This window comes from Lutra lutra, chromosome 11 (genome assembly GCF_902655055.1).
Source record: "Lutra lutra chromosome 11, mLutLut1.2, whole genome shotgun sequence".
In the NCBI taxonomy this organism is placed as follows: domain Eukaryota; kingdom Metazoa; phylum Chordata; class Mammalia; order Carnivora; family Mustelidae; genus Lutra; species Lutra lutra.
Genome location: NC_062288.1, coordinates 16492589 through 16512731, shown reverse-complemented (window position 1 = coordinate 16512731; position 20143 = coordinate 16492589). Strand labels below are relative to the sequence as shown.

Sequence of the window (20143 nt, the reverse complement as noted above, 5' to 3'; positions counted from 1 at the left end):
CCTATTCCCCACACCTCTGGTAACCAACAGTCTGTTCTCTACAATTAAGAGTTTGTTTCTTGGTTTGCCTCTCTTTCCCCCCACCATGTACGTCTGTTTTGTTTCTTAAATTCTGCATATGAGTGAGATCATATGGTATTTGTCTTTCTCTGACTGACTATTCCTTATTTAGACCCTATACAGATTTTGTTGGATGTCTACTGATGTAGTTCATTTTTTGTGTGCTTGTGTAAATGGTGTTGTTTTAAATTTCAAATTCGTGTTCATTGCTGGTATAGAGGAAAATAATCGATTTCTCTATATTAATTTTAACCTGAAACTTTGCTACAGTGGTTTCTTATTATTTTCAGGAGTTTCATTGTTATTGTTTCTTTGGAATATTCCGCATAGATATTAATGTCACTAGAAAACAAAGACAGTTTTATTTTCTCCTTCCAAATCTATATACTCTTTTATTTCCTTTTCTTGTGTTATTTCACTAGCTTGGTTTTCCAGGATGATGTCACATGTCAAATTGCCTTCTTTCCAGTCTTGGAGACAAGCATCTAGTTTCTCTCCATTAAGTATGATGTTAGCAATAGGATTTTTGTACATGTTCTTTAATAAATTGAGGAACCCTCTATTCCTAGTTTGCTGAGAGTTTTAATTGTGAATTGTTGTTGAAGGGGCACCTGGGTGGCTCAGTTGGTTAAGTGTCTGCCTTCTATTCAGGTCATGATCCCAGGGTCCTGGAATTGAGCCCCATTCTGGGTTCCCTGCCCAGCCAGAAGTCTGAGTTTCTCCCTCTCCCTCTTCTTCTCCCCCTGTTTGTGCTCTCTCTCTGTTAAATAAATAAGTAAATAAATAAATAAAATATTTTTTAAAAAAAGAATGGTTGTTAGAGTTGTCCTATGCTTTTTCTGTATCTATGATAGAATCATATGATTTTTCTTCTTTAGCATATTAATATGCAAGTTGTGTTCATTGGTTTTCAAAATTTGAACCAGTCTTGTATGCCTGGAAAAAATCCTGCTTTGCTGTAGTGTATACTTTTTAAATACATTATTAGATTTGATAAATAATATTTTGTTGAGATTTTTTTCCCATAGTTCATGAGACTATCTTATGTGACAGCTAGTATGTGTTTCTACTCCCCACCCTTTTCCAGGACTCATAAGAAACTTGAAGTATGCAACAGACACATTCTGGCTAATCCACTTGCTAGCACTCTTACTATCAAGTCACTAGAAAAGAACATCCCACCAATAAGAAGTAATAACCATTAAATCCACAGATGATATATGAGAATTAAAATTGCCTGTCTTCAGTATGAGTTGGTAGATGGCTGTTGCCTCATTCATATTGGGTACAGATATCAGATGAGTTTGCATCTGGGGTCTGACTGGCCTCTATTGGATATTATCTCAGGCAGTTTTCCTGGTTCTTTCATGTGTCCGGAAGCCTCAAAAGAGTGGATCACCTCCAAACAACTCTGTCATGTAAGGCAAATCCTCAGACCAGAGCTTCCTTGGAAATCAGACCCTCGTACCTTTTATTCATTGTTTTTATCTCCTCTGGGACTGGTTTAGTCATCTTCTCTCAGTTTGCATCTAGCTTCTCAGAATCATTTCCATTGTTGCTTAAAGTCTCTCTTTTCCAGTGAGCACAGAATATCGTCTTTTCAAAAACCCATTCTGATAATCTTTATCTTCTAATTGCTATGTTTACACTATTTACATTAAATGTTATTCTGGTACATTCTGTTTTCTCTTTCCTGCTGTCTTTTGGAATTTAAATGCTCTTTTAGTGTACCATTTTAATTTACCCATTGGCTTCTTAAGTATATGTATTTTGTCCATTTCTTTTAGTGGCTGTGCTTTGGGATAAAATATATGATGTGCATAACTTTAAAATTGTTTAGAGTTAATATTTTGCCACTTCCTCATACAGCCCCACATATCCTTTTCCCCTTTGCCCTATGCGGTATAGTCACTGGTGTATTAAATCTACATGTATTGAGTACTCCTGCAGACTATACTGTAATTTTTTTGCTTTTCAACAGTGATGAATTTTTTTTTAAAAACTTAAGAGGAGGAAAACATTTTATTATATTCACCCGGATTTACTATTCACCCAGATTTATTTACTGTTATCTTCTATTCCTTTCTGGAGTTCCAGGTTTCCCTCTGATATCATTTCCCTTCCACCCAAAGAACTTTTGTACTTTTTTAAGAGCAGGTCTGCCGGCAACAAATTCAGTTTGTTTTCTTTCATCAAAGGATGTCTTTATTTTCATTCCTGAAGGATATTTGTACTGATACAGAATTCTGGTTTGCCAGTTTTTTTCCTTTAACACTTTTTAAAAAAATTTTCAGCGTAACAGTATTCATTGTTTTTGCACCACACCCAGTGCTCCATGCAATCCGTGCCCTCTCCAATACCCACCACCTGGATCCCCCAACCTCCCACCCCCTGCCGCTTCAAAACCCTCAGATTGTTTTTCAGAGTCCATAGTCTCTCATGGTTCACCTCCCCTTCCAATTTCCCTCAACTCCCTTCTCCTCTCTAACTCCCCTCGTCCTCCATGCTATTTGTTATGCTCCACAAATAAGTGAAACCATATGATAATTGACTCTCTCTGCTTGACTTATTTCACTCAGCATAATCTCTTCCAGTCCCGTCCATGTTGCTACAAAAGTTGGGTATTCATCCTTTCTGATGGAGGCATAATACTCCATCGTGTATATGGACCACATCTTCCTTATCCATTCGTCCGTTGAAGGGCATCTTGGTTTTTTCCACAGTTTGGCATCCTTTAACACTTTAAAAATGTTGGGCCACTACCTTCTGGTTTTATTGGTATCTAATGAAAAATCCGGCATCATTCAAAGCATTTTTTACCTGATATGTAATGTGCATTTTTATTTGTTTATTTATTTGGGGGGTTGCTTTCACGATGTTTTTCTTATCTTTGGTTTTTAGCAAATTATTATGTGTATAGGTACACTTAAAAAAAAAGATTTACTTATTTATTTGAGAGAGAACAAGAGAAAGCATGAGTGGGAGGGACAGAGGGAGAAGGAGAGAAAATCTCAAGTAGACTCCACACTGAGTGTGGAGCCCAAAGTGGGACATGATCCCAGGATCCCAAGATCACAACCCAAGTGGAAACCAAGAGTGGAATGCTCAACCAACTGTGCCACCGACGTGTCCCTCAGTATACTTTTCCTTGAGCCTATCTTTGATTTTGGGGTTCCTTAAACTTCTTGAATCTATAAATTAATATTTTTCACCAAATTTGAGGAATTTTCCACCATTATTTCTTTAAATTATTTTTCTGTGACAGCTTTTTCTCTAATCCATCTGGGATTCCAAAGGTATAAGTATTAGATATTTGACATTGTCTCACAGGTTCCTGAGGCTTTGGGCACTTCTAAATTTGTTTTCTGTGTGTAATTCTAATTGGATCATTTCAATTGTGTTAGTTTTAAAACTGAATTCTGTGATTTCCTTGTTGGCATTCAGCCCATCCAGTGAATATTTTATTTTGGTTGTAATGTTTTTTCAGTTTTACACACCTTGTATGTGTATAATAAAAGTTGGAAATAACATCATAAGTCACAATTTGGTATGTGAAGAATATTATTCACCTTAAAATCTAATAAGCTATTTTTGAAAACTTCTAAATTTCAAATAAGGATGAAATGCATAATAATACATTCTGTATGGTATGTATAGCCAATAATCTATCAATTTAACACTTGTTATGTGGCTTTTTATTTAGAGGATGTTTTGAAGATTATTGAAGATGAAGGCTTTAAAATACTGATGCAAAGGCAAATTGTATTATCAAAAGAGGAAGCACACACACTGTGCAAGGAATATGAAAATGAAGATTATTTTGGAAAGCTTATAGAAAAAATGACCAGATAAAGTAGATTTTCAGGTTTAGAAGGCACAGTCTGATTTAGTTTTTAATCATTTAGGTCTTCTCTGAAGACCTAATGCCATGTGGCAACTGCCGTGGTCAAGTTGCCACACTTCTCAGTTCTGTAAACATGTGCTGAATCTACTTCTTGGCCAGTCTCACTCCTATCTCAATTCTCTGTTCAACTGTCCATCTTCTCTCATCCTCTTGGGACGTTACTGGAGCAATGGAAAGGCCTGGGTGAGTTCCTGGGGTCCATTGAGTTGAATGCCAGAAATCTAAGTTGTGTAACATTAAATCCAAGTGGAGAACATACGGACTCTCCAGGGTTTTGGTAATGCTGAAGATCACTAGTTCTAGGGGAAGACTGAGGGGCTAGAAATCTGTCAGGTTTTTTAGAAGAGTAAGTGAAATAGCAGCTGTGACAGAAATCCAGCAAGGGTGTATAAATCAGCAGGAATCTGGGAACAAAATAGGAACTGGTCTATCAGAATAAAGGCCCTTCTCTTCCTTTCCTTAAACTGCTTCCATCCTTTTATAAGGTGTTTAAAACACTCAAGAATACACCAATGGGAATTCATCTTAGACTTGATAAAAGGATTATCTTGACATGTTTTTGTCTATTTAACAAAACTACTTGTATTATCTATATATAATTAGCTACTGAGCCATACTTTTGGTCTTTTTTTTCTAACAGCGGTCCATCTCTAGCCCTTGTTTTAGTAAGAGACCATGGTTTACAACACTGGAAAGAGTTAATTGGACCAAGTAGTGTTCAAAAAGCCAAAGAATCTGTTCCAGAGAGGTAGGATTCATATCATGGGTCCCAAACTTTTTTCATGGGAGACATTTTAATTTCTTTTTGGTTGTGGGTACAGGAACCACAGCTCTAGTACGAGGAAAGCTCTCAGGAGGAGGAGGTCCTTTCCTTTCACACATGCTTTTCCCCCAATAATCATGTCTAACAGCACCACAGAGGGGCAGCTTGTAGTTCTCTCCATTGAGCAAAGGTAACTTCTGGTGATACCTTTGCTGTGCAAATCCCACACCCCTAGCAATCACAGGCTCCAGGGGTCTTGGGCTACAAGGGTCTTCAAGTCAGAGATATGAGAACCATCAAGGGTCAAGTGGAAAGGTCAGATTGGATAAGGCAAAAAGGAAATCTGGGAATGCATCAGCAAAAACAATGAGGTAAGAAAGGGGTCTAAGGAGAGAAAGCCAAGTTACCAGTGAAGTCAGTTTATGAGCAGGAAAGCAACTTATTCACTATGGCTGGATTCTGTGGATTGGCAGTTCAGGACTATACGTAAAGGGCAGAAAATGAAATAAGCGGAGAGTATATCCTCTACTGAAATTTATGTGGATGAAGAGACGGAGGGAAGGGCTACTGAAAAAAACATCAAGGAACAACTGATTTAGGAAATTTTATGTATTCATCTATTGTAGAGGAAGCAGAACCAGGATAAACTGCCTAGCCCAGGGGACCGTGGGTGGATCAGCTGGTTAAGCGTCTGACTCTTGGTTTCTGTTCAGGTCCTGATCTCAGGCTCTTGGGATCCAGCCCTGCACAGGGCTCTGGCTCAGGGGGGAATCTGCCTGAGATTCTCTGTTTCCCTCTCCCTCTAACCCTCCTCCTACTCACACACTTTCTAAATACATAAAATCTTGAAAAAAAGAACGTGCCTAATGCAACATGTCCAGTATCAGCCTCACTCCTGCCCCTTTACACGTGGCCAGCCCGTGTGCTCCACTCTTAGCTCTCTGCTTGCCCTGCTGGAGGGCTCCTTTGCAGTGTCTCCCGGACTCAGTGTTTGTCATTTGGGTTCTTTGGTATAGAGTCAGGTGCCATCTCTAGTGCTTGGTAATATTTAGTAATGAAGGAAGGGATAGGAGTATTTACTGACAACTTAATAGGCACCATATATTTCAAATGTGTCATCTGATTACATCCTCAAAATCTCCTTCCAAAGCAGTTTTATTATCTTATTTATATCTGACACAACTAAAGCACAGAGAAGTTTGGTAATTGCCCAGTGCAGTAAGCATTCTACAGTCTGTGCTTTCTCCCTGTACCAGGGTACAGTTCCTTCTTTCAGAGTTATCTGTCGATAGTCGCATCGTAATTATTTCACTGTTCATGTTCTTCCTAATGGCTGTGAAGCTTCCTTGTAAGGAAGGAGTATGCGCCAAGCCACTCTGTAATTATTGCCTTTTACACAGTGTCCAGATCAGGAATGAGCTGTTTGATGACTTTTGGACAATTTATTCAGTGTTCTGTTGTCTTAGATTATACTACATTATGTTACACTCTAACAGTGCTTACCTTGACTTCTTTTTCAAAGTTTGTGCGCACGATTTGCAATGGAAGGTTTGCCCATCAACCAGTTGTATGGAAGTGATTCATTAGAAGCGGCCGAGAGGGACATACAGTATTTCTTTCCTCCTCAAAGCACTTTAGCACTGCTTAAACCTCATTTAACACAGGAACAAAGAGGTAAATATTTAGAAATAAAAATTAATGTGTACATTTCCTTCAGATTTTGTGAAAACTTTCAAACTATGGAAAAGCTAAAAGAATAATTCAACAAATGTCCACATCAGTCTAGATTTAACAATGAACTTTTGTCATATTTGCTCTCTCGTCCTACTTCCCTCTTCTTCTCTCTGTCTCTCTTATAATCAAAATGAAATTGAATTTTGTTGAAGTCCTTCTCAGAGTTGATGGAGATGATAATGGTTTTCTCCATTGGTATATTAGTAGGAAAAATCATGTTCATGATAATTCTGATATCAAGCCATTCTTCCGTTCTTTTATAAACTTCGCTTAGTCCTGAGGTATTTATTTTATTTTATTTTATTTTTTTCAGTGTTCCAAAATTCATTGTTTATGCACCACACCCAGTGCTCCATGCAGTATGTGCCCTCCTTAATACCCACCACCAGGCTCACCCAGCCCACCACAGCCCTCCCCTCCAAAACCCTCAGTTTGTTTCTCAAAGTCCACAGTCTCTCATGATTTGTCTCTCCCTCCAATTTCCCCCAATGCACTTCTCCTCTCCATCTCCCAGTGCTCTCTGTGTTATTCCTTATGCTCTACAAATAAGTGAAACCATATGGTAATAGACTCCCTGTGCTTGACTTATTTCACTCAGTATAATCTCCTCCAGTCCTGTCCATGCTGATACTAAAGTTGGATATTCATCTTTTCTGATGGAGGCATAATACTCCATAGTATATATGGACCATATCTTCTTTATCCTGAGGTATTTTTTAAATGTGCTTTTAGATTCTATTTGCTTGTATTTTATTTAGGATTTTTCACATTGGGACAGTGAGATTGGTCTGTCCTTTTCATTTTTTGTGCAAGGTTTAGATAACAGTGTAATATTTCATTTAAAAAGGTGCATGTCTTCATTTGAGGTACTCTGGAGGAGTTTAAGAAGCAGTGGGATTGGTATTTGAAGATTTGGTAGAGTTTTCCTGTGAAAACATCTGGGCCTGTTGCCTTTTTTTTGTGGGATAATTCTTTGACCACTTTCTCTGTGGAGAAAGTCTTCTACGGAAATCCATCTATTTAAACTTTTTACCTCCACTGTGGTTAATTAGAGTTAATTTTGCTAAGTTGTATTTTCCTAGGAAATTATCCATTTTGTCTGTATAGAGTTCATGGTCTCTTATTATCATGTTTAATTTTTTCATTCAGTGGTTATTTCCACCCTGCTATTTCTTCATTTGTTGTCTTTCAAACAAACAGAATTTGATTTATTTATGAGTTTTATTTTCTGTTTTAAAACTCATTACTTTTGTTTCTTTTTTAAAATTTTTGCCTTTAAGTCTCTAATAGTTTTTAAAGTGTTCTTCTTCTAGCTTTAAATTTTTAAAATTATTTATTTATTTATTTATTTAATTTTAAGATTTTATTTATTTATTTGACAGAGAGAGAGAGAGAGATCCCAAGTAGGCTGAGAGGCAGGCAGAGAGAGAGGGGAAATCAGGCTCCCTGCTGAGTAGAGAGCCCGATGAGGGACTAGATCCCAGGACCCTGAGATCATGACCTGAGCCGAAGATAGAGGCTTAACCCACTGAGCCACCCAGGCACCCTTCTTCTAGCTTTTTAAATTGGATATTTAATTCATTTATTTCCATTATTTTTGTCAGTATAGATTTTTGATTACTGCTTTAATTTCTTCTGATTACCCCATAGATTTTAATGCATAGTGTTTTCATTAACATTATTATTATTATTATTATTATTATTTTATTTATTTTTTTTTTTTAGAAATTCTTCACTGTGCCTACAATGTTGTTTCTCTATTTGTCTGCTTGGTGATCATATCTTATTTTTACTGTACTGAACACAAAGGTTGGCCTTTCTGGAAATCATATCTGACCTTCCCGGAGCATTAATAGTTTACTTGCCTGTGGTTCTGGGAGCCTTTTGCATTGTTCTTTATAATAATGACAACCTTTTCAAGCTGTGTTTCTAGGCCGGGCCCTCTAAGCAGACAAGATCTGGAAGAAATGGCTAATGTTCCCTTCATATTTGTTCCCACAGCGCCTCTCATAGGGTGCATCCTATGATGCATTGCTGGACTTTGCAGAAGTCCAGCCTTCTTCAGGCTTTCTATGGGTTATGCTCAAGGTTGATCTGTAAAGACCAGCAGGGTAGCACAGCACTTCTAAGTGCTTTTGGTCTGGACCAAAGAAAAGACTGTTTTACCAGAAAGCTCCTAAACCCTCATTCGATTCCCTGAATATAGCCTTTAACGTTTAGGCTGTTGTGAGATTTTGACAAGATTTACTTTAATTCCCTCAAATAGTGCCTTGCTCTGTCAGGGAGCAGTGTTCAGATGGGCTCTCCCCTTCAATCCATATCTAGCAAGGACTTCCTTGACGTTTGCTGTGTGGATGTGAAAACACGTCTTCACTTTCAGCCCAGAAGCATACCCCTCACAACCTCCTTATAGTCAATGAGACGTTTCCAGTGGGTTCTGGAAAGGTGCATCTCAGAGACTGATCATCTGTGTTAATGTATTCACTTTGCTCTGAATGTTGATCTGATGCTTTTCAGTTCAATTTAGTTTAGCAGAGTTTTAGCTTTTTAAGCCACCGTAGGCAAGTAAAATGACTTTCCTTAGTTATTTCAGTCTATTTGAATATGGAACAAAAGTGGAGGCACTCTGCAAGGTTACCAATATCTGCTTTCCCTAGAGGAGATCCTGAAACTTATTAGAGAGGCTGGCTTTGAAATAACACAGATGAAGGAAATGCTCCTAAATGAAGAAGAAGTAGAAAAAATTTACTCAAAAATAAAAGGAAAAGACTTTTATCAAGACGTAGTAGAAATGTTAACTGAGTAAGTTTCTGATACATAGTTCTTTGCATTATATAAGTAGCAAATATTCATTATAGATACTGAAAAATACAAAATGTAATTTAAAAAATTCCATTCATTAAGAGACACCCTATTAATATTTGGGGTTCATTTCTTTCCTATTTCCTTCCTTCCCTACCTTCTCCTTTCCTTCCTTCCTTCATTTCCTTAGGTCTTCACATTAGATTACAGAGGTGATCTGGGTTCTAATCTCTGCTTTTAAATCCCTGCTCTGTCAACATATTTAATCTGTGCCTCAGTTGCCTCATCTTTAAAATGGAGATAATAATAGTATCTATCTATTTGTTTGTTGTGAGGGGTATATAATTGATACATTAAACATACTTGGAATAGTGCCTAGCATATATTTCTAGAATTAAACTATAGCACTCTTCTAGCACAACAACCTGTTGGAAAGGGGAGAAATGGAAAAACAGAAAGCACAAAAACACACTGATAAGAACAGGGAATAAAGACGCCCAAGCGTGGTATTCTGTCCTTAGCTGTATATGTAATCTCTATAAGTATAAATAGCCCAGATAGTCTGAAAGCATTCTTATTTGCAGGGGTCCGTCTTTGGTCATGGTTCTGACCAGATGGAATGCTGTTTCAGACTGGAGACGATTGATGGGTCCCGTAGAACCAGAGGAGGCAAAACTACTGTCCCCAGACTCTATCCGAGCCAGGTTTGGAAGAAGTGTTTTGAAAAATGCTGTCCACGGGTCATCTAATACCTACGAAGCAATGGAGAGCATTAATAGAATTTTTGAAGACTTCATTCCTGAGAATCCTGAGAGAAACTTAAGTACAGTACCTCTTTAATTATAGTTTTCTTTTCTTTGCTTATTATTGTGACTGTGCCCAGGACAAGACTGTCCCAGAAAGACCAGAACTTTCCCCATATCCATGAATCAAACTTTATTTCCTGCCATAGCAAGAAGCAAAGCTGTTCCAAAGCAACCTTGAAGCTACATAATATGTATATGGATTGAGTTGATTTAGCTGTTGATAGAAAGTTTGGAAACTTTTCTGTCCTGGGCGATGTGGGAGACAACATGAGCGAGGTGGCTTTTCCCATTAAACCTACTTTATTTTCAAAGAGCACGTTCACAAATGTATATTTGTGTGGCTCTGACAGCTGACTGGAATATGACTGAGGAGCCTCTTCTCAAGGTTGTCCCCACCCTGAGCCAAACTGAGAATCAGTACCCAGAGCATAAGGAGAAGGTGATATTAAATGGAGAAACCCCTCCACGTCCACCCAGGTTCCTAGGGGAGAGAAGTGTACGTTGTTCCCTTAATATTATCATTTAGGCTGTGATGTCTGCCAGTATAAGAACATTGTAGCGAAATATCAAGTCATAAAATAAAAATAAACGTGGGCACTGCTCATTCCATAAGTGTCACTCAAGTATAGACAAAGGCATGAGTACACAACCCATAAACATTTATGTTGGGAGACTATGAATTGTGTGGCTGCTTGGACTGCAAATTCTTGGTTAATACAAAAGTGGCTGAATGGAGGTTGTTGCTTCAGAAAAGTGCAAATTGAATGTGGAGGCAAAACTCAAAGAAACAACATCTAATTATAATCAATATAAGACAGTACATTATTAAACATGCCAGTGATACATGACTAGTGGAAAAGGAGGTGAGTGGAACTACGTTCTGTTTATAGCATCATTTAGCAATATGGTATAGATACATGCTAACATCACACAGACCCCCCCCCACTGTTTTTGGTGAGGGGAGCATTATGAATAATTTGGGGATTTCACATTAGTGTGTAATTAAGTGCTGAATTGATAGGTATATGTTTGATGGTTAGGCACTGGAGAAGGTAAGGAATGAAATCAATCTTGGAAAGTAGGGAGAATTTTCAAAATCAGAGGTAAGGAAACAAGAAAGAGAAGTCAGTTTAAAAGCTTTTAAACCATTACATACATATATGCTTGATGCTTATCTATAATTATATATATATTGCTGGTTTCTTACTATGGCTATAGTGCTGTATCTACTATACTCTACCATATCAGTTTAAGGTATTGTTGGTCTGTTTCAGACACTCAGGAATCATTTGTTCAGCTCTTGCTATGTGCCGAACATTGTTGCAATACTGAATATACACAGTCCTTATCCTAAAACTCTAGAACTCTAAAAGTAGGATATAGAAAATTAACATGTGTTCTAGGGTTTTTAGGGGTAAACACAGAGTGCTTTGACCGGATGCATATAGGAGGAGGAGAAGGAAAATGAGAGGCAGCTATCCAGGCTGAAGGCATTACAATAAAATGAAAGATTACAGCAACCTTAACTAATAATAGAAATGGTGAGTTGGTGATAAGTGGAATGATGAGAGGATTCTTAGAAAGCTACCTTATAGAACTTGATGACTGACAACCAAGTAAGTGGGAAAAGATAAAAATTCCTGGCTTGAGTGACTGAGGAAATCATCTAACCATTACCAGACAAGAAACCCAGAAGGGAGAAGTAGGTTGGAAGGAAATGCTATGAGTTCTGTTCTGGTCATGTTAGGAAGAAGGCATCTGAACTGAGATCAAGTGAGTTTTATCTTAAGAATACTAGGTAGTTCAGCATTTGAATATCAAGGAAGGTAATACCCACACTAATAGAATGTAGGAAAAATGTATTATCTCAAGTGATACAGAAAAAGCATTAGACAACCTCCAGCACCCTTTCATGATAAAAACACTTGGTAAGTTAGGAATAAAGAACTTCCTCATCATGATAAAGGACATATGTGTAACACCCAGAGCTAACTTCATACTACAATGGTGAAAGGCTGAAAGCTTTCCTTTTAAGATCAGGATCTCTGCTTTTGCCACTTCTATTTAACACAGTTAATGTTGGAAGGTCTAGCCAAAGCAATTAGGGAAGAAAAAGAAACAAAAGCATCCAAACTGGCATATGATTAGCAGGTGGCATGATCTTATATTTAATAAATCCTGAAGAATCACATACACATACAAAAAAATTGTTGGAGCTAATTCTGTAAAGGTACAGGTTACAAAATCAACACACAAAAATCATTCATGTTTCTATACACTAGCAAAGAAAAATTTCCAAAAGGAAATTAAGCAATTCAATTTACCATAGCATCAAAAATAGTAAATATTTAGGAATAAATTTAGTCAGGGTACAAGTGCAAGAATTTTATACTGAAAGATGAAACAATGCTTAAAGAAACTAAAGAAGACATAAATAAGTGGAAAGACACCCTGTGTTCATAACTTGGAAAACTGAACATTGTGAAGATTACAGTGCTACCTAAAGTGATCTACAAATTCATCGCAAGCCCTAAAAAGAAATCCCATTACTGTTTTTTACAGAGATGGAAAGACCCATCCTAAAATTCACATGAAATTTCAAAGGACTCAGAAGAACCAAGACAATCTTGAAAAACAGCAAAATCAGAGCACTCCTACTTCCTGATTTTAAAGTTTATTACAAAGTGGCAATAGTCAAAACAGTGTGGTTGTGGCATAAGGATAGACTGATGGAAAAGAATTGAGAACCTATAAGTAAACCTTCACATTTATGATTAGTTGATGTTCAACCAGGGTACCAAGATCATTTAGTAAAAAGAGAACAGTGTCTTTAATAAATAGTATGGAAAGACTAGATATCTACATTTCAAATAATGAAGTTGGACTATCACCTTACACTATATACAAAAATTAATTCAAAATAGATCAAAGACCTACACTGAAGAGCTAAAATGATAAAACTCTTAGAAGAAAACATAGGGGAAAATCTGAGGGACATTGGATTGGGCTAAATGCTATGCCAAAGGGACGGGCAACAAAAGAAAAAGGAGATAACTTCGTTTTAATCAAAAATAAAAACTGCATCAAAGGAAACTATTGAGAGAGTGAGAGCACAACCCTCAGAATGGAAGAAAATATTCGTAAATTCGGTATCTGATAAGGACTTAATATCAGAAATGGATAAAGGGCTTGAATAGACCTTTCTTCAAAGAATATCAACAAATGGCCAACAAATCCAAGAAAAGGTTCTCAACACAATTAGTCATTAGAGAAATGTAAATCAAAACCACAATGAGATACCACTTCACAGATAGCTAGGATGGCTACAATAAACAAGGGAATATAAAAAGTGTTGGTAAGGATGTGGAGAAATTGCTACTCTTATGCATTATGGTAGGGATATAAAATGGGGGAGCTACTGTGGATGACAGTGTCACACTTTCTCAAAAGGTTAAACATAGAATTACATCTGACCCAGCAATTCTACTCCTAGGTGTATATCCAAGAAAATTGAAAACAGGAATACAAACACTTACTTGTACACCAGTGTTTGATAGCAGCATAATTCACAATAGGTGGAAACAACCCAAGTGTCCATCAATGGAAGGATAGATAAACAAAATATGGTATATACCTACAATGGGATATTATTTAGATGTAAAAACGAAGTATTGACAACATGGTACAACATGGGGGAACCTTGAAAACATTACATTACGTGAAATAAGCCAGACACAAAAGGACAAATATCATATGATTCCACTTCTAAGAGATACCTTGGATAGACAAATTCATAGGGACAGAAATTTGACTAGAACTTAATAGATACAGTTTCCTTTTAGAGTGATGAAAAATTTTGGGAAAAGATTGTAATGGTTGCAGACCATGTGAACATAACTAAGACCACTGATTTGTACACTTGAAAATAGTTAAAATGGTAAGTTTTATGTTATATATATTTTACCACAATAAAAATATTTTTAAAATAAAATAAAGAATAGTTCCTCAGGAAAGCACAGAGCTCTCTCACAGTAGAGTTCTCCAAAAGCTCTCCGAAAACTATATAAAATTAGGTATGTCTGATAGTACATTTATTTTTATTATTTTCTTAGATTGAGTATAGAGCATATGCTTATTTTTTTTCTTCAAGTTTTTATTTAAATTCCAGTTAGCATACACTGTGATATGGGTTTCAGGAGTAGAATTTAGTGATTCATCACTTACACACACCATCCAGTGCTCATCACGAGTATCCTCCTTAATCCCCCTCACCCATCCAGCCCATCTCCGCCCCCCCCCACCTCCTGTCTAGCAACTCTCAGTTTGTTCTTTATAGTTAAGAGTCTGTTTTATGGGGACACCTGGGTGTCTCAGTTGTTGAGTGTCTGCCTTTGGCTCAGGTCATGATCCCAGGGTCCTGGGATCGAGCACTGCATCGGGCTCCCTGCTCTATAGGAAGCCTGCTCCTTCCTCTCCCACCCTCCCTTACTGTGTCTCTCTCTGTCAAATAAATAAATAAAACCTTAAAAAAAAAGAGTCTGTTTTATGGTTTGCCTCTTTCTCTTCCCCCCCATGTTCATTTGTTTTGTTTCTTAAATTCCACATATGAGTGAAATCATATGGTATTTGTTTTTCTCTGACTTATTTCACTTAGCATAATATGCTCTAGCTCCATCCATGTCATTGCAAATGGCAAGATCTCATTCTTTTTTATGGCTGAGTAATATTCCATCATGTATGTATAACACGTCTTCTTTATCCATTCATCAGTTGATGGACACTTGGGCCCTTGCTATAATTTGGCTTTTTTGCAACACATTTTCAAAAAAAAAATGCATGCAATTCAAACAGTAAAATCCATAAATGAAAGTAAGCTTTTACTAAAGTTTCTTGAAGAGATACTAAATAAAGGAGGTTTTTTTTTTTTTTTCCCCAAACAAAATATAACACAACACCAAGAAATTCCTAAAACTCTTCATTGAGCACCTCTGTCCTCAGAGTCCCCCTGGACACTGCAGCTCCTTCCCCAGTCATTCTGCCACAACTCCACCTCTAGCCTCTCCCATCATCTTCCGTAAAGTGCTGCACTCTCAGTCCTGTGTCTTTCTCAGTTCCTTCCAATTCTATTCCCCACCTTCAGCTTGACTAGCAATTCTGAATCCTTGAGAGGATTGAGTAGGAAGCTGTGGTTACTTAGAGTTAATATTTTTAACCGTGTCAAAAGAATTTGTTCATTAACTTATTGGGTTGTAAATCCTTGCTGATTACTTACTTGCTGAACCAGGCAGTATTATCTGTAAAGAAAAGAGACCATCTCCCAAGCTTGGTGATTCTACCATATGTCAGGGATTTGTGTGCAAAATGGAAACTCATAACTGCTTTAAAATTAGCTTTGTAATGTATCTTATCAACTGTATTCTTTCTTAGAACTTTGAGAAGATAATCTGTGTAAGTTCACACTGGCATATAACCATGTGGCACAGCTTTCCGGGAGGAATAAAAGGAAGATATTCTTTGGAGGAAAACTTGGTGTTACCTTAAGTTAAAAACTCACCTCAAGGTGAAAAACATGGCTGTGCATAATATATAAATAATAATAATAATAAAAAATAAAAATGTGACCTTCAAACAAATCTTAATGTTTCTTTTTACCCTGTCTTTCAGAGAGGATTTAGGGTGGCTTATTGATTGATTGAAAAGATTGAACAAAATAATTGGGGAAGAACATGGATTATGTGGAAGAAGAGTGTGGAATGGGTCCAGGGAAACCAGGAGGGGAGTTATATACAAAATGCACAGAAAGCCCTAATGTGTATTTATAGGTTGGCCAAAAATTTGACTCTAACCATTTCAGCAATAAACTCCGAAAAGGTATCATATTGATTTACAGAATTTGCAGTCTAACTCCAGGACGAGTGCAGGCTATGTACTTCCTATCCTGACACTAAGACAATGCAAATCTCTCCAGGGATGAAGTTGATAATAAGCCAAAGTTTCCACTGGCTTTGGCATGTTCCCCTCTCAGGATGTAATCTGAGGATGTTTACTACAGTGAAGCCTTTCAGCTTTTAGCCAGAGTTCTGTGTAACTCCCAGCATGTTGGCTATGACACCTCCTTTTCATCCCACGCAAGAGAACATACTGGAATGCACGCGAGTGAGAATGATGTTCTTGTATGATTAACTTCCCATCCTAATTTCTAAACTCTAATGTTAAGGTACTCACGAAATTTGATTATCTTATTGTGATATGAACACTGAATGCCGAGCTCAATCCTCTTGACAATTTTTAAGGGTACAAGGCTTTATTGTTGACTCTAGGCACAATGTTGTATTACTAGAGCATATTCTCTCACTTAACTGAAACTTTGTGTCTATTGATGAATATTGTCCCCTTCCCCACTCCCCAGCACCTGGTAACCACCATTCCTGTCTTTGATTTTATGAATATGACTATTTTTTTTATTTTTTATTTTTAAAAGATTTTATTTATTTATTTAACAGAGAAAGAGATCACAAGTAGGCAGAGAGGCAGGCAGAGAGAGGGGGGGAAGCAGGCTCACCGCTGAGCAGAGAGCCCGATGCAGGGCTTGATCCCAGGACCCTGATATCATGACCTGAGCTGAAGGTAGAGGCTTAACCCACTGAGCCACTCAGACTCCCTAAATATGACTATTTTAGATACCTCATAAAAGTGGAATCATGCAGTTCTTGTTTTCTGCGTCTGGCTTATTTCACTTAACAGAATCTCCTCAAGGTCCATCCATGTTGTCACATTTTATAGAATTTCCTTCCTTTTTAAGGCTGAATCGTATTGTATTGTATGCCTACAGCACATTTTCTTTATCCATTCATGTCAACAGACATCAGGTTGTTCCCATATATTTATTATGGTGATGAGTGCTGCAACGAATATGTGAATATTAATATTAAGATCCTGTTGTTAATTATTTTGGATATGTACCCAGAAGCGGGGGTCCTGGATAATCTAGTAGTTCTGTATTTTTTGGTAGCTCTGTTTTTAAGTTTCTGAGGAGCCGTCATACTATCTTTGGTAGCAGCTATGCCGCTGTGCATTCCCACCAACAGAGCGCAAGGGCTCCATTTTCTCTGCACCCTCACGAACACATACACATCTGCCACTCTGACAGCTGCGAGGTGGCATCTCACTGTGACTTTGCCGTTTTCCGGATGGTGAGTGATGATGAACATTTCTTCACACACCTTTTGGACATTTGTTTGTCTTCTTTGGAGATGAGTCAATTCAAGTCCTTAGCCCATTTTTTAAGGGAGTTACTAGGTTTTCTTTGTTATTGAGTTGTCTGAGCTCCTAATGTATTATGGAGATTATCTGGCTAATCAGATGTATGGCAAATATTTTCTCCCATTCTACAGCTTGACTCTCTCCCTAAAAATTTTTAAAAGATTTATTATTTCAGAGTGCATGCATGAGAGCACGCAATTAGAGGGAGGGTTAGAGGGAGAGGGAGAGAGAGAGAATCCTCAAGCAGACGCCCGGTTGAGCACCGAGTCTGACACGGGGCTCTATCCCAGGACTCCGAGATCATGATCTGTGCTGAAACCAAAGAGTCTTTTGCTTAACCAACTGAGCCACCCAGGCGCCCCTACAGCTTGACTTTGCACTCTGTTATTGCTTTCTTTACTGTACAGCACCTTTTTAGTTCGATTTAGTCTGCTTGTTTAGTTTTGTTTTTGTTGCCTGTGTCATTAACGTCATATCTATGAAATCACTGCAAAGACCAATGTCATGAAAATCTCATGAAGATCCCCCCCTTTTTTTGTTTGTTTTTTAGTTTTGCTTTTCTTTCTTTTTTTTTTTTTTCTGGGAGTTTTACATGTTTGTGTCTTATGTTGAAGACTTTGTTTTTGAACAGGCTGGACCTGGGCAGGGTGTGGCTCGCAGGTGCCCTTGCTGGCACCTCAGCCTGTTGTCTCCACCATGCACACATGGGGCTGGGGCCCTGGGCTCCCTGGATACTGAGAGTCACATGGCATGTGCTGTGCAGTTTGCTCCCTGACACCTGGTCTCAGGTACCCACGCCCTCCAGGCCTGTGTGACCAGGGCCTCCCCCCATGCCTCCCCCTTAGCGTCTGCCTGGGGCAAGTGGTTCCCCCCACCATATCCTTGATGTAGAGGCTGGGTAGATTGTTAGGGCCAAGCCCCATGTAGCACCAACTGCTTTTACCAGATGCTTCTCTGCAAACCTGGACGTTCTCATCTTCACTCCCTGCACTGGGAAGAAGGGGAAGCTACGGTTTCTGCCATCTCAAGCTGCCATGTCCGCCCTCGCCTGGTTGTTGGGCTGTGGTTGATCCATCCAAGCTCTGAGACCCAGGTTTGTCCTCTGAGATCCCTCTCAGGAAAATTGGGGCACTGGACATGCAAACCAACTGCTGGGAGAAGCCAGGCATTAGGGGGGGTTCTTTCTGATTGTATGGTGCTATGCTGGGGGCAGGGACTTGGGTCACAGCGTGTCCCAAATCTCCCTATTGGCATCACTGAGACTGGCTTTCATGGTCACCTAGAGTGGGAGCTTTTCATTTAGTTTCTGGATTTCTTGCAAAGGAGTCTTGTCCATGAACTCTTGTTGAGTTGGTGAGTTTGCAGAGGGAGGGCCCAGGGCTTCTTACCATCTTGTTGACATTACCTCTTGATTTTTTAGTCTTAGTAACACATTGCTCACCTCAGATCTCTAGTGTTCCAACATTATGTCTGAGAAGCACCTGTAAATTATCAGGAGGGATATTTCTCAATTTTTCTTCAGAATGCATTAAAAAAACACTAGGGTAAATCAATAATTGGTTATTGTGCAGAAGACTAAATATAGTAAAAATCTTTACCTTACTTTCTTCACGTTCCTCACTCCTTCAGATCAAATACTATTATCTGCCGCTTTATATGTCTGGTTGTATTTGGGTATTTGTAATAGAATTATGTCCAGTGGCACACTGGACCCCTCAGAAATGGTGCAGAACTTCTGAAGCATGAGGAGAAGGGAGTTGAGGGAAATTGGAAGGGGAGGTGAACCATGAGAGACTATGGACTCTGAAAAACAATCTGAGGGTTTTGAAGGGGTGGGGGGTGGGAGGTTGGGGGAACCAGGTGATGGGTATTAAGGAGGGCACGTATTGCATGGAGCACTGGGTGTGGTGCAAAAACAATGAATACTGTTACACTGAAAAGAAATTAAAAAAAAAAAAAAAACACACCAAAAACCCCCCCAAACTCTCTTGAAATTGATAACACATTTCACCAGCAGATGGCATGTTTCACTCAGTTGTCCATATACGTGTACCTATCTGTATCAAGATTTTATAAGCAAGACTAGGGAAAGGCTATTTCCTTAGGATTATAGAATTAGTTTTGAGCTAAATCACCAGAAATCTGATAACCAATGTCCAAAGAGATATATTGAATTAAACCTTAATTTGTGTTGGTGTTGGTCTCGAGATTGAACTTAGTGGGTGGAACGTGGAAGCACGAGGCAGGACATGGGAGCCAGGGTTGGCAGGACCAGTGAATGTCTTTTCACTCCTGGGGAAGAAGGTTATAGAAGAGGCTAGCACCTTGTCAAGGCCCCAGCTAAGTGGGCTGGTCTTGAATCTCAGCTGGATTTACAGCAGAAAACACATGTCTTGAGCCACTGTGGCCAAAGCAACTGAAGACTACAAAACGGGATTATGAATTCCAAAGAGGATGTCCATAAACAACCTCTTTCCTTTAGGACTGCGTCACTCGTCCATCTTGAAGCCAGTTTTTTTGTTCACTCCATTTAGTCCCCGTAGCCACCTTCCAAGACCTGAAGCATTCTTGGTTGGAGCCCAATACTTTGCAGCATCCCCTCCATGGATCCTGTTCTCTGTAAATAGATGCCCTGAAGAAAATGGACAGATTTCCTAAAAGACGCTTTGCCCTATACTATGGCTCTCTTCCTGGACTCTCCTGTTGCCCTTTCTGCTCCTGGAGTTGATGCTCCGACACTGATTCTTGCCTGAATTGTGTTTCTACTTGCTCATCCCTTGGAAACTACTTTGGATGACCTCCAAAGTCAGT

The 20143-nt window shown here is 38.6% G+C and overlaps 1 protein-coding gene across 8 annotated transcripts in view; it reads left to right on the top strand.

Annotated features, from left to right (window-relative positions):
* NME8 (NME/NM23 family member 8) overlaps nucleotides 1–15683 on the top strand; it is a 74002-nt gene extending 58319 nt beyond the window's left edge. For 2 of the 8 annotated variants that reach the window (XM_047695413.1, XM_047695412.1), the window contains 6 exons: nucleotides 3764–3908; nucleotides 4605–4712; nucleotides 6250–6401; nucleotides 9119–9263; nucleotides 9848–10086; nucleotides 12632–14261. In XM_047695413.1, coding sequence (XP_047551369.1) covers nucleotides 3764–3908; nucleotides 4605–4712; nucleotides 6250–6401; nucleotides 9119–9263; nucleotides 9848–10086; nucleotides 12632–12663 — 821 coding nt within the window. In that variant the 3' untranslated portion in view covers nucleotides 12664–14261. Of the gene's footprint in view, nucleotides 1–3763; nucleotides 3909–4604; nucleotides 4713–6249; nucleotides 6402–9118; nucleotides 9264–9847; nucleotides 10087–12631; nucleotides 14262–15496 lie in introns of those variants that run through there. The other 6 variants (XM_047695408.1, XM_047695407.1, XM_047695409.1 and 3 more) reach the window with 5 other exon arrangements.
* Nucleotides 15684–20143: the final 4460 nt, after the last annotated feature.